Source organism: Lingula anatina, chromosome 8 (assembly GCF_051362555.1).
Source record: "Lingula anatina isolate TDL-2025a chromosome 8, LinAna3.0, whole genome shotgun sequence".
NCBI lineage: Eukaryota > Metazoa > Brachiopoda > Lingulata > Lingulida > Lingulidae > Lingula > Lingula anatina.
In genome coordinates, this window is record NC_141774.1 from 8704949 (window position 1) to 8717983 (window position 13035).

The 13035-nt window shown below is 36.7% G+C and overlaps 1 protein-coding gene and 1 long non-coding RNA gene across 4 annotated transcripts in view; both read right to left on the minus strand.

The window, feature by feature from the left end:
* The window catches only part of LOC106166607 (adenylate cyclase type 3), a 28456-nt gene that overhangs the window by 4753 nt on the left and 10668 nt on the right, over nucleotides 1–13035 (minus strand). For all 3 annotated transcript variants that reach the window (XM_087019402.1, XM_087019403.1, XM_087019404.1), the window contains 11 exons: nucleotides 9205–9354; nucleotides 8696–8814; nucleotides 8328–8439; nucleotides 7921–8048; nucleotides 7335–7493; nucleotides 6574–6712; nucleotides 6094–6263; nucleotides 4652–4813; nucleotides 4133–4217; nucleotides 3686–3802; nucleotides 336–589 (listed from right to left, as the gene is read on the minus strand). In XM_087019402.1, the coding sequence (XP_086875528.1) occupies nucleotides 336–589; nucleotides 3686–3802; nucleotides 4133–4217; nucleotides 4652–4813; nucleotides 6094–6263; nucleotides 6574–6712; nucleotides 7335–7493; nucleotides 7921–8048; nucleotides 8328–8439; nucleotides 8696–8814; nucleotides 9205–9354 (1595 nt within the window). The remainder of the gene's footprint in view (nucleotides 1–335; nucleotides 590–3685; nucleotides 3803–4132; nucleotides 4218–4651; nucleotides 4814–6093; nucleotides 6264–6573; nucleotides 6713–7334; nucleotides 7494–7920; nucleotides 8049–8327; nucleotides 8440–8695; nucleotides 8815–9204; nucleotides 9355–13035) is intronic.
* LOC147760315 (uncharacterized) lies at nucleotides 11854–12948 on the minus strand. Its single transcript, XR_015335722.1, has 2 exons — nucleotides 12764–12948; nucleotides 11854–11965 (listed from the first exon to the last, which is right to left on the minus strand). It is a non-coding gene; the product is annotated as an uncharacterized LOC147760315 (long non-coding RNA).

Sequence of the window (13035 nt, forward strand, 5' to 3'; positions counted from 1 at the left end):
AATAACATTTCATTTCCAGATATCTCTAAAAGCCAGAATTCAATAACTCTTTTTTATTACTTTCTCACCTATATCGAACAATAACAAGATGCATTGCTATAAATTAGAAACTAGCATTGTGCGCATTAAGAAAGAAATGTTAAATCTAAAATTGCGACAAAAAAGCATATTTATATGGAAGCATGTATGTATGTATGGCGGCCTATGAGGTTACGTATGCAAATGTTTAGCACGTGAAAAAAAGCAGTCGAAATTATTATTATTATTATTATTATTATTATTATTATTATTATTATTATTATTATTATTATCTATGAGCATACTGCCATACTTACCCATAGGAGCCAAGAAAGCTGTCTACCTCATCAAAAGTTGTCGGAATCACAACCAGATACATAACGCAATGAACTGCGCAGACGGTTATAATCAGGATAATTTTGACCAGGAAGTTGATCTGGGTCAGCAAGGTCGTTCCCATGACAACCATGATGCCGAAGTCCATGAAGTAAGAGGGATACTGGCAATAGGCTGTGCTGGGGTTGAGCTGAGTGGCGTTTGCCGTGAAGTTGTCCGTGGTGGAACAGCCAAGCTGTCGAAATAAAAAAACAAGGCAGCAAAGCTGTCAAATGTACAGACAAAAAACAGGAAATAACTATGCACAAAATAGGCTACTGTCAATTCTGATGCAAAAATACATTATGTTAAACTGCAAATTCAACATCAAATTTTAATTATCCTCAACAGGTAATACCAATGTAATTAAAATACGTGACAAGTTTACACTGTGAAAATGTATAACTTCCAGAAAAATAAGTTCCTTAGACTGCTTTTCCAACTCAGACTGCATTTTAGTCCTGTATTTCTTTTTTGAAAGTTTGGCAATCATAAGTAACATGGTTTTCCCATAATGGTCATCATGGCAGCAGCAACCAAAATTGTGTTTTCTTCTATTCTGATGCAATATTACTTAATGGTTAACAGCATAATAACTCAATTTTAATAATAAAATATACGTATCATGGATTTTCAGAAAATGTGACTAGCATGGGTCTTCAAGCCCGTGGAACTTCAAAGTCACACCTTGAAAATGCCAATATGTGAAAAATTAAATTTTCACCAAATAACTGTTTAACTGGCAGCAAGAATTACCAAACAGACTGTATTTCCTACTGAAGCTGTATTTTAGTCCCATGTTTCTTTCCTGTAAGTTTGAGAACAGTAAATGACATGGTTTTTCTTAAATGGTCATCCTGGGAGCAATGTTTAACAGCATAATGACCATCAATTTTTAATAATAGAATATTAGTTACATGGACATTCAGAAAATGTGACTAGCAAAGGTCTTCAGGCCCATGGAACTTCAAAGTCACAACTTGAAAATGCCAAAATGTAAACGAGACAGCACTGTTCTGAAATGTTTTTTTTTTCCATTTTTAACAATTTTTAACATAAAACAAAATTATCAGTTTTCTGCCGTTTTTATATGATAAACTAAGAAAATTGATGAGATGGGAAAAATATCAACAGAGCAGTGTTAAATGTCCAATCTCTTCCATTCTGAGATTCTGAACATAGTGAATGATTGAATCTGACAAACTGCAATGATATGAGTTTATTTCCATTTTTGAAACTTTATTACACAATACACGATAACAAGTTTACCATCATTTTTACATAATCAACTAATAATGTTGTAAAATTGCAGGAAATGCCAAACAAACACTTTTACCTATCTTATTAGTTCAATAATGAAACTGTTTACATGCCTAAGAATTAAATCTGAGGAAATGTGAAAAAACTGCATTTCTTTAAAATAATGGCCCGATTATGCTGATTTTTGAACTCAACCTGCGTTTTAGCAGGAATGACCACTCCTGTGAGTTTAATGACAATTGGCCTATCTGTTTTTCTTATATTGTGTTTACAGTGTTGCATATATGCTGAAAAGTGAAAAAAAAAGCATAACTACTTAAATAGTGGCCCGATCATGCCGATTTTCGAACTTGACCTGCATTTTATGAATATTCATCAGCTCTGTAAATATACAGCCAAAAAGTAAAACTGCCTTCCACTTATCGTGTTTACAATGAAAGTGCATGGCGCCGGCGACAGCGACAGTGACGGCAACGACGGCGACAACAGACGCAGGTGATGGCAATATGTACAGACACATCTGTACATATTAACTGTACTGTTTGAGAACAGTAAGTGACATGGTTTTTCTTAAATGGTCATCATGGGAGCAGTGCCCAAAATAGGTTTTTTTCAAATTTTGATGCAATATTACCTAATGTTTAACAGCATAATGATCATCAATTTTTAATAATAAAATATTAGTATCATGGACAAATAGTAAACGTGACTAACAAAGGTTTTTAGGCTGATGGAACTTCAAAGTCACACCTTCAAAATGCCAAAATGTAAACAAGACTGCACTGTTCTGAAATGGGTTTATTTCCATTTTTAACACTTTTTTAACATAAAACAAAATTAATAGGTTACTGCCATTTTTATAAGATCAACTAAGAAAATTGATGAGATGTGAAAAATATCAATAGAACAGTGTTAAATGTCCAATTTCTTCCATTCTGAGATTCTGAACATAGTGAATGATTGAATCTGACAAACTGCAATGATATGAGTTTATTTCCATTTTTGACACTTTATTACACAATACACGATAACAAGTTTACCATCATTTTTACATAATCAACTAACAATGTTGTAAAGATGCAGGAAATGTCAAACAAACAGTTTTACGTATCTTATTACTTAAATAATAAGGCTATTAACATGCCTAAGAATTAAATCTGAGGAAATCTGAGGAAATGTGAAAAAACAGCAGAACTTCTAAAATAATGCCCCGATTATGCTGATTTTCGAACTCAACCTGCGTTCTAGTAAGACTGACCATTCCTGTGAGTTTAATGACAATTGGGCTTACTGTTTTTCTTATATTGTGTTTACAGTGTTGCATATATGCTGAACAATGAAAAAACTGCATAACTACTAAAATAGTGGCCCGATCATGCTGATTTTCGAACTTGACCTGCGTTTTAGTAAGATTGATTATTCCTGTGAGTGTCATGACAACAGGCCTAACGGTTTTCCTTAAAATGTGTTTACAAGGTTGCATATATGCTGAAAAGTGAAAAAACAGCATAACTTCTACAATAATGGCCCGATCATGCTGATTTTCGAACTTGACCTGCGTTTTATGAATATTCATCAGCTCTGTAAATATAAAGCCAAAAAGTAAAACTGCCTTCCACTTATCGTGTTTACAAGGAAAGTGCACGGCGACGGCATCGCCATCGGCGACGACAGACGCAGGTGATGGCAATATGTACAGACACATCTGTGTCTGTACATAAAAATTGATTCGTTTTTTCACTCTTATTGATTCTCAAACCATTATGACAATTTACGATTTATAAATTTTATCCAAGCGATTTACGTATATTTTCATCGAAGGGCATATGGATTATACGTGAATTATTTTCCGAAAGAGTAAAATATAACAAAGTCTTTTCTGAAACAATGAATAATTGAAAATAAACTAAATATTTTAAAGATATTGAAGACAGTTTTTTCATAGAAGTTGAAGCATTGTACCGCCATCACTTCTAAAACGTAATATAAAAGAAGAAAGCTTTTTTTTCAAAGAAGTGTAAACATAACTTACCATATCTATAATATCGGCTGCAGCTAAAATAAGGACTGCAAGACTAACCCAGAATATCCGGAACCAAACGGTTACCTCAATCCAGTGAGCAAAGCGAACCAAAATGTTCGGAAACTTCTGAAAAATGATTTAAGAAAAATAATTATTGTCATCCATAGCTATAACTCTACTTATGCATACAAATGACTATAAGCAAAGGAAAACACACGTAGACTTCAAGTATTGAAGGGAAATATCACATAGGCATACTAGTAAGTTTATATAAGAATTACATGTACAAGCTCATGCAAACTGTCCTAAAGGGGTATCTCTACATGTCCTACTCCCAGTAATTGTCTCACGTTTGTAAAACACCAGCTGATGCATTTTTCTCTGTTCTAGTCAAAACATTGGTGGAGTACGTCCTACTTACTCAAAATGTATTTATTTATTTATTTACTTATTTACCTTAATGTCTGCTGCGAGACTTATCAATGACATAATCACCAGACACACAAACACCACGGCAAATGTCAAGAATGCATTGACGTTTCTGAAATAGATAATGAACAATTTCATCACTGATTGCCTGCTTCTCTCCTTTAAGATACAAAATTGCCCATCTGGTTAACTGCTCAACGACTGCAAAATAACTCAGTGAAACAAAAAGTAAGACAATGCTAATTTTAAACCGACAATGGAGCCATTCAGAAAAGATGATCGGAGTACTAACTGATCCGCCGACTAAATATGGCCGACCCAACTTCAAAAGCGATGCCGTTGATTCCCGATGGTCTCTCCGCCTCCACAAGCACCATTAAACGGATTAAATCTTGGATCCGAGGTTCAATTGCTAGGCCACTGCAGCGACGGCAGGTGTGGAGGCGGGGAGACCACCATGGAATGGTACCCCTGAACCTAGGGGGCACGACACTCCCCCCTCCCGTTTCTCGGAGCCGCCATTGTATTTTTATGTACGTGACCTACCTGGGCAGTACCCAAAGCTGTGACAGGAAGCACGCTAGCAGTATAAGGCAGGTGCAGGACAGGGTAACGCCACTGTGTTTGCCCCTGTTACTTCCGTATTCCTTCTCCACGTCCTTGTCCTTGAACCACAGTGTTATGCGGTTGAGTCGTTTGGACATGTGCCTAAAATGATATTTTTAAAAAATGAAACGTCGCTGAATCATGTTTCGGTGTGACGTCATAGTATGATGTCATTGTGACGTTAATGAGTCACGTTGAAATGTGACGTTATCTTCTGTCGCTTCAATCACCGACCCTCACGGAAAGTAGCTCAGCTGAGAGCGCTGTGTGTGCGCCGGATCGAAAGCACCACTTTCGCCGTGAAAACATTATCAATCATCATGCATTGTGTACTATGTCAAAATATTGGGAACAAACCATATTTCATGGAATTCAATATGCTTTTCTCTAAATTAACTGCGTAATAGGGCATAAGGAACGCAAAAGTAAAAGATATTGCACGCTCGATATCAGTTGCTTTTTATTTCCAAGCTAGACACACTGCCGGTAATTTAGACAGAGCGTGCAATTGCTCTGTCTGAATTTCCACAGAACAAAAGCATACGCCAGCAGCCTCAAACCTAATCGATATTTTCACTTTATAGTCCGTCCCTTTTGTTTAATAGCTTAACGGTAATGTCTTTGGAAAAACAAAAAGGTTTTATACTACCGCAAAAGATAAACTATCCACTTTAGAATGGTCATACTGCATGCCACCCGAGTTCCCATCCATAAGGGGGCCTCGTTTTGGCATTCAACAATTGAAAAGTTTGTTACTGGGTTGTTAGTCAAATTAGACATACGGGTCATTAAAAGCCTCTGCCGTTTTCAGTAACCTTCACTAAATACTGCAAGCTCAAGTGCCTTTAAAGGAATAAAGGGATAATGGCTTCGTTTTGGCCAAAAAATGAACTTTCCTGGAGTAAACAACAATTTTCCCATACTTAACAATGGTGAATGAATCCATTTCTACATTCAATGTTAGTCCCTGGTTTTTTTTTTCTAAAAAGTTTTTTATTTGTAATAATCTCTTAAGGGATTATTACAGAGTATAACCATCTATGGAGGTCACGTGGTCCGATGACAAGCTCAGATATCAGAATAATAGCTATAACTGCCGTTTTTGTGGTGAAACAGAATATATTATATTTCCATGAGTTGTTTACAATGTTTTTATTATGAAATCTATATCTCATACGAAGAGGTATTATCCCCTTAAATTTAAATCATGTTACTGGAAACAGCAGAGATATGAAGAAAGTAGAGCGGTGAATTTCCAGGGAATTTTGAACCTCAGAGTACAGTTGTAAATGCTATGTATTCGAATACAGTGCTTCGGGCGTTGGTCCTCATCCTATAGGATTTATGTAAATTGATAAAATGGAGGACCAATTTTAACTTACGTCGAATCATCTCTTTCTACCAACGCTTCATATATATGTTGATTACTGTCGACATCGTTCTTTTCTACGTCAGTGTCGCCAGTTGTTTTTGGCTCGTTGTCTGACGTCACTCCATCAGCCACGTGACCATTTGCGGCTCCGTTTGAAGCGTCGAGAGTGCCCTCCGGATACTGAAGTGCAAAAACATGTTGCCATAATAATCCAAAATTCAAGTAATTGTGTCTGGTGCTTTAACATTGGCTCTTCAAGTCGAAAAACATTTTTCAGTTTTAATTGTGCTGGCTCACTTCTACAGGAGAACAATGGACGGGAACTTGAAGTCAATAGTAATATTATTTCTCTATTCAAACAAAGTCAAACCAGTTTGGTCAGCAGAACTAAAAAGAACTATTGCCCTATATCAGGAAAGATGTCAGCGTGGAATTTGAATTTGGTGGAGTGCTACGCTATTTTATCAAAACCATAGATGGCGCCACGTACCGGCTTCAGAACCGTTCCTACAAGGTAAGTCTTGATCCCAGCTTGTTTTATGGCCTCCTCTCTAGTGTCGCCCTCTCCCGGCTCAAGCTCAAACTCACCATCTAGGAAGTCTGCAGTAGACTGAGAGGTGTGGACGCGCCTGAGAAATAAATAAAATTAATAAATAAATTAAAATAGATAAGATCGAATCGAAATTTTGACTTTATTTAAAATTGACATTTGTTACTACATCTAATGGTCTATGCCCAATGAAACTATTGTTCTACATAGAAGATCCAACTCCGCAGGGATTCTCGCTGAATGCAGTCTAAAAGTGGCGGATTTAGAGGGGGGTCAAGCGTTCGGAAAGGAACCAGACCAAAATAAAAGATAACAGTACAAGGCCAAGACTCCAGTGTCATAATCTTGAGGCCAGACACCACCAAGCTCAAAAAGGAAAACATGTACTGGTATAACAGACACCACGAGTCAGTGAAGTATAGAAGTATGTGACATTTAGCTTACTGTCGGTTCGTGATATTTGACGAATAGCATTACCACGGCGGCTGTCTTGAACAAAACATTCATACGTGATAAATCACGCATTCATCATCACGCCTGAGTTGCGTCTATCGGAGATAAACTTTTTTGTACTTTGGCGTAGTTTCACATCCATTTTAACAGTCGTGACATCTATTACTGAAGTGGCGATGTGAATACAGTGACCTTATGTTTTACTACTACAAAATTAAAGAGACGCGCACATAACATCCCTGACTTACCCTGGAACGCCGCCAGACTCCATTTTGTTTGCCATTTGGACGTCTTTTCCCAGCACGTCGAACTGCCACTGCTTCTGGCCAATGACGCCTCCCAGGACAGCCCCGGTGTGGATACCTACACGCATGTTGACGTTGGTCTTGGTGCGTTCACGAACTTGACTGAAATTTGAGATTAAGTACTAGAAGTTTATTCGTTTCTAACGCAGTAGGGTTTTTTTCTTTCAATATCTCAATAGTTATTATCATTATTCATCATTTTGTTATTATTATCATTATTATTATTATTATTGAAAGAACTGGGACAAATGAAGGTAAACGGATAAAGAAAAAATTAATGAGAAAGAAAGTAAACCTTAAATCATCATTATAAATTGCGTAAAATAGGCCTAACAGATTTTCTGCCTTCAACTGCACTTCTTCCCTTAGCTTCTCTTGCTCTCAGACCACAGAGTGCACTAATAGTCTTTAAAAAGTTGATGTATGGCACATGATCTAATTTTTAAAACTACTCAAGGAGCCCCTGACATCAGAGGGTATGTTTTCTAGCTTATCCTGGATTTTACTACTAACAAAAACAGGTACTTACGCAATAGCGACTACCACACTAAGGCCCATGTGGACGGCTAGTACCGCGTGATCAGGGCGGGGTGTGGGTGCGCCACTGATGCAGTAGTAACAATCCCCAAGGATTTTGATACGAAGCTGATGGTATTTCTGAAAATAAACCAAACAATAGTTTCACTTTTTGTATTTTCATAATAATTATTATAAGTCTTATTATTTACTTTTTCTTTTATTAATGTTATTTTTAATGTTTTTATTCATTTTGTTTTCTTTTACGTATTAAAATTACCATCCTTTTTTTAGCTTTTGATGTAAGTATATTTCTCATTTTCCTTTATTTAAATTGATTGCGTGGCACTTAGTTACGCCGTGTGATGTCACAAAACTATTTGTGACTGGGTGTCACGTCACGTTGTTGCGGGATCTTACCTGAGAAAGTTGGTCAAAGGTGGCAAAGAGCTGGTTCAAGACGGAGACCAACTCCGGCGCTGTGACAGCAGACGACATTGCGGTAAAACCCACGATATCAGCAAAGAGAATACTATAAAAAAGCAAAAAGCACAAAAAAAACTGAACCTTTATTGTCATCACAGTTGTGAAAATTACTACGTAAAGTTGCAGCCTTAAAGACAGCAACATGAGGATGCAAACAAGAGACGAATTTCCCGCCATCTTTACCTAGCAATTGTTGTTCCAAACTGGAACGACTAAAACGAATTTGATTAAGGCCTATTCGTCCAAGTCACCATAGAGTTTTAAAATCGGTTATATGACAGTTAACAGGGTTACACTGTTACCTCACATCCTCGTGTCGACTCATGTAGATTTTCCTGAACTGCCCTCCAATTTCATTTCCCATATCTTGCACCATATCGTCTGCGACGTGCTTTGGAAGGACAGACAATAGGAGGCGCTCCTGTTTGTGAATAAAGTAAATAATCTCGGTTTATCATGTCTTTATCTATTCAGTGGTCTTTATTTCTTTCTTAGCTTATTTATTGAAAATATGTTGTAATTTGGAACATTTTGCGGTACTTCTCAAGGCCTTATGCGTCCAGTTCTGTCTGCATCTTTGTTTGAATCCGCCATTTTGTTTTTGGGATAACGGGAGGGGTGAAGCACTGGCGGATCGAAAGGGGGGAGGGTGCACAAGGACTCAAAACGACGAGATGTAAACATTGCTCGCTTTTGTTCTGGCTTCTAATACTGGTTTTGGGGAGAAAGTGCTTTCAAAGCCAAGGAAGGGGGGATTTGTTCCCTAACTCGACCATTTGGGGGCAATGAAAACTCTTCCGTTAGGGCCTACCTGTTCTTTAGATTTCTCCTCGATGGCAACCTTGACCGAGAGCGAAGCTTTGGCTTCCAGGAACGCCCGGCGCTGGTTCTTGTCCGCAAGAAAATATGAGATCGTCCCTAATACATTGGCGCACATGAATAACAGTATATCAGCAGCAATCTAAGAAAAAAACAAGAAAATTATGATCACAACATGGATAGATTTAAAGCCAAAGAAACACGGCGCCTAATATGTTGGCGCACGCGAATCAGAATATTACCGGTAGTTGGAGCAAAATACATACTTCGTATGATATTATTAAATAATCTAACAGAATTTCCATAAAAGGGATAACAACTGTTCGTTTCGGTCAAAAAACAGATTCTCCTGGGGCAAACGACGATTTTCCCATACTGACCAACGATTAATGAATCCATTTCGACATTCATGTAAGACCACGTTTCTTTTCTGGAAGGTTTTTTTTTAATAACCTCTTAAGAGATTATTACGGAGGTATAACCGTCTATGAAGGTCCATGTGGTTTGATGGCAAGCATAGATTCCAGATTAATTTCGATGACTGCTCTTTTGGTGGTAAAATGGAATTTATCATATTTCTACGAGTTGTTAACAATGTATTTATTGTGAAATATGAATCTCATGCGCACAGTTGTTATAAACGCTAGACTTTTCATTAACACCTAAGTTAAACGTCTGGCACTCGGGCAGGATAAAGATCAGAAAAAGTAAGCATATATCAGCAACTTGTAAAGCACAAAACATGTATATATCAATTTCTTCGCTGCTTTAGGCATGATACGAAAATATGTCGTTAGGCAGACTAATTAATAAGACGTAAAGGAATACAATGCGCTTTAGACTACTGTATAGCAAAATATTGATTTCCCTTGTTAGTTCAGAATTTCTCCAAGATATACCTACCGTATATCGCAAAGCTTTGAAAAGATAACAATAGGTAAACCCATTTTCTAGTTATTTTAAGAAATTAAAATTTCTACATATATGATATTACCGTCAGGAGTGAAAGTCACCATTCCCCTATCTCATTAAGAGAGTTGCACTAGAATTAGAACTCAAAACCCGATTAACAGATTGCTATTTTGATTATAATTTTGAATTTTAGCGACTAAGGGGAAATATTGAAATTATATTGAATCAAAATTTTGCAAATGAAGGTCTGCCGTTTATTGTGCTACTTCGCATGGTGAATGCAGCATGAATTACGTTAATTTATAATAAATAAGTATCGTCATTTCCATCGAATAGCTCGACTTGGTTGTTATAATACAGCGGCTGTCTTCTTTGATTCAACAGAACACAGAGGGTAGTGTTTATTTTGTCAAATGATAGACTTAAATTTTTGGAGATCAACATTGAAAAAAAAAGCACAGCGTCTTTTTTCGTCTCGACTTCTCGCCAATTCTGTGCTATAAGAGGTATTCATCCCTCGAACTCTGGCAAGAAGTGTAGGGACAACTGCTTGCGGTATCTTCTTTATTTTGAGTAGGAAAGGGTCCTTATGAGGACTCGCTTTTTGTAGTAATTTATCATTATAATTATCATTTTTCTTTTTGCCCCAAAGGAAAATCTTGCTTGAGATCATGTCCTCTAAACAGCACACTTTTTTGATATGATTTTCTTCAGCACATTCGGTAAGACTCGTTTTAATGCACCTGATAAGCTGTTGTTCAGCATCGATAATATATGGTTCTGTTTACTTAAAGGGTTTGCTTCATGCCGTCAGAATGGCCTGAACGGAACATATTCTTCAGAAAACATGCCCAACTAACGATATCTTTATCCAAATACACAAATTAAAAGCTCATTTTGTAAATTTTTGGCTTTAAAAAACGTCCTATTTGCTCGGCCTGGGAGTTAATGAGCTATGTGGTCACGTGGTCCAATGACGACAATCGAGCCACTGGAGAACAGAGCGTGCTTAGCTGTCAAACTGAGCTGCATTGTCCACCTGTAAGATGACTTCTCTGGCTTCTGATAAAAGTTTATACTCATTCAAATCTCTTACCCGAGGGGTCTAAATCCTCGTGAAGCTGTGTAAAACCATTTCCCGTCTAGTCATTTCTTTAACAAGCATTTCATTATGGTTATCCCAAGTTGTATAAAACACTGCATTTGAATGAGTTAAGGGAAATGTTGATTATTGCATATGAGGTCCATGTTATTTGTGAAATTCAATTTATTTTATTAAACCGCTGACACTCCGTCTTGCATACTTTTATTAAACTGAGGTAAACAATGCCTGTTACCTTTACAAGTCCTATCTTAATCATCCATCTACCTGGAACTTCCTTTACCTCTTAATTAGAGGGTTAAATGGCATTCAATTTGTCTTGCTTGTATCGAACGCACTCTCTATCTAAGCTTTACTCCAGTTATCTCAGGTAAAAATCTACCTGTGCGTTAGTTACAAAGCGCAGCTCCCGTAGACCTGGGGGTACTAGATAAAATCTGAACACCAGGTTTATCGAGGAGCTAGAGAAAGAAAGGAAGAATTTTTCCTGCACAACTTCATAGGAATTTTAACGGACTTAATCCAGCTTAGACCTCCAAACTAACAGGGTGACATGGGCAATTTTCACAAACAAATCATAAAACTATATTTCAGTTAACCGCCTTTAAAATAAATATACCGTTCTGGGTAAATTAAAATAGTTATTAAATCGCAAGAATATTTTTGACTTAAATGATGATTTTATTATTAATGGAAATTAAGCTACTATATGAGGTACATTTGCTGTGATTACGCTGTCCTTCATGTTTTGCGTAAGTCTACATTTTGCTGTATGTGCTTGTAATCTTTTTAAATATGTGCGTACAATTTTTGCAGGTCTGGTTACCCCCCTGTTATGTGATGAGAGTATTAATTTGGCAATTAGTTCCTTAGCTTATTTGAATAGAATTGCAGTGTAAAATTTTCAACAAGATGTTGGCGAAGTAGCCCATTACTCTTTGTAGGTATTTCCCCCGTCAAAGTTTGTCTAAAATTATCTTTCAATCTTTACTCTTTCAAAGACAGTATAAAGTTACCTGACATATTTTCGTGTAAACTTAATGACAAGCCAAGTGTCTCCAGTTCATTCCGTACTCAATTTTACCCAAGCAAATTTTTTTCTTGAGTAGATCTTTATAGCACGGTGTTATAAGCTTACAAATTTGCAAAAAAAAAATTGCGTACTGACGCAGAATTTGCGTTTCAAGTTATAAAATAATCAATCTTTTAAACTATTTAATATTTCAGATGAAATAATCTTCAGAAACAAATCCTCAAAGCATAAACGAATTAGGATAACGAACCATTTTATTATAGCAGTTCCCATTTTTTCTTTAATATAACGCTCTTTTTCCTGTTTTTCCTCAACACGTTTTCTTCCACGGAAGCTTCAAGATACCCTGAGAGCAATTTCTTTTATTTATGTTCGCGACCGTGTTTGAACTTAATTGTTTAAGTATTGATATTTAACGTCATTTACAAATACCAATAAAATAACCCCATGAAATAAATGAGATATATTGAAAAATATGAAAGCCCACCAAGACGAGTTTCATACCTGTTATTACCTGGCTTGGGAATTGCAGCGGTGCATAATTAACAGGTTTGTTGTAAACGAGCTTTTGGTCAACTACAAAGCATTTAAAATGCATCAGCAATCAGTAAGTTTGCCAACTGATGACAGTTAATCTGAAAGACTACCAGCTCTTGATATGATCTAAACCACCTGAGGTGACCATGATCTAGAGCATCCCAACTATTGTCACCGAAGTTAGTAAGTCACGGAAGACCGTCACAGACAAAGAAAGATTGTCAAAGAGAGCTGCAATT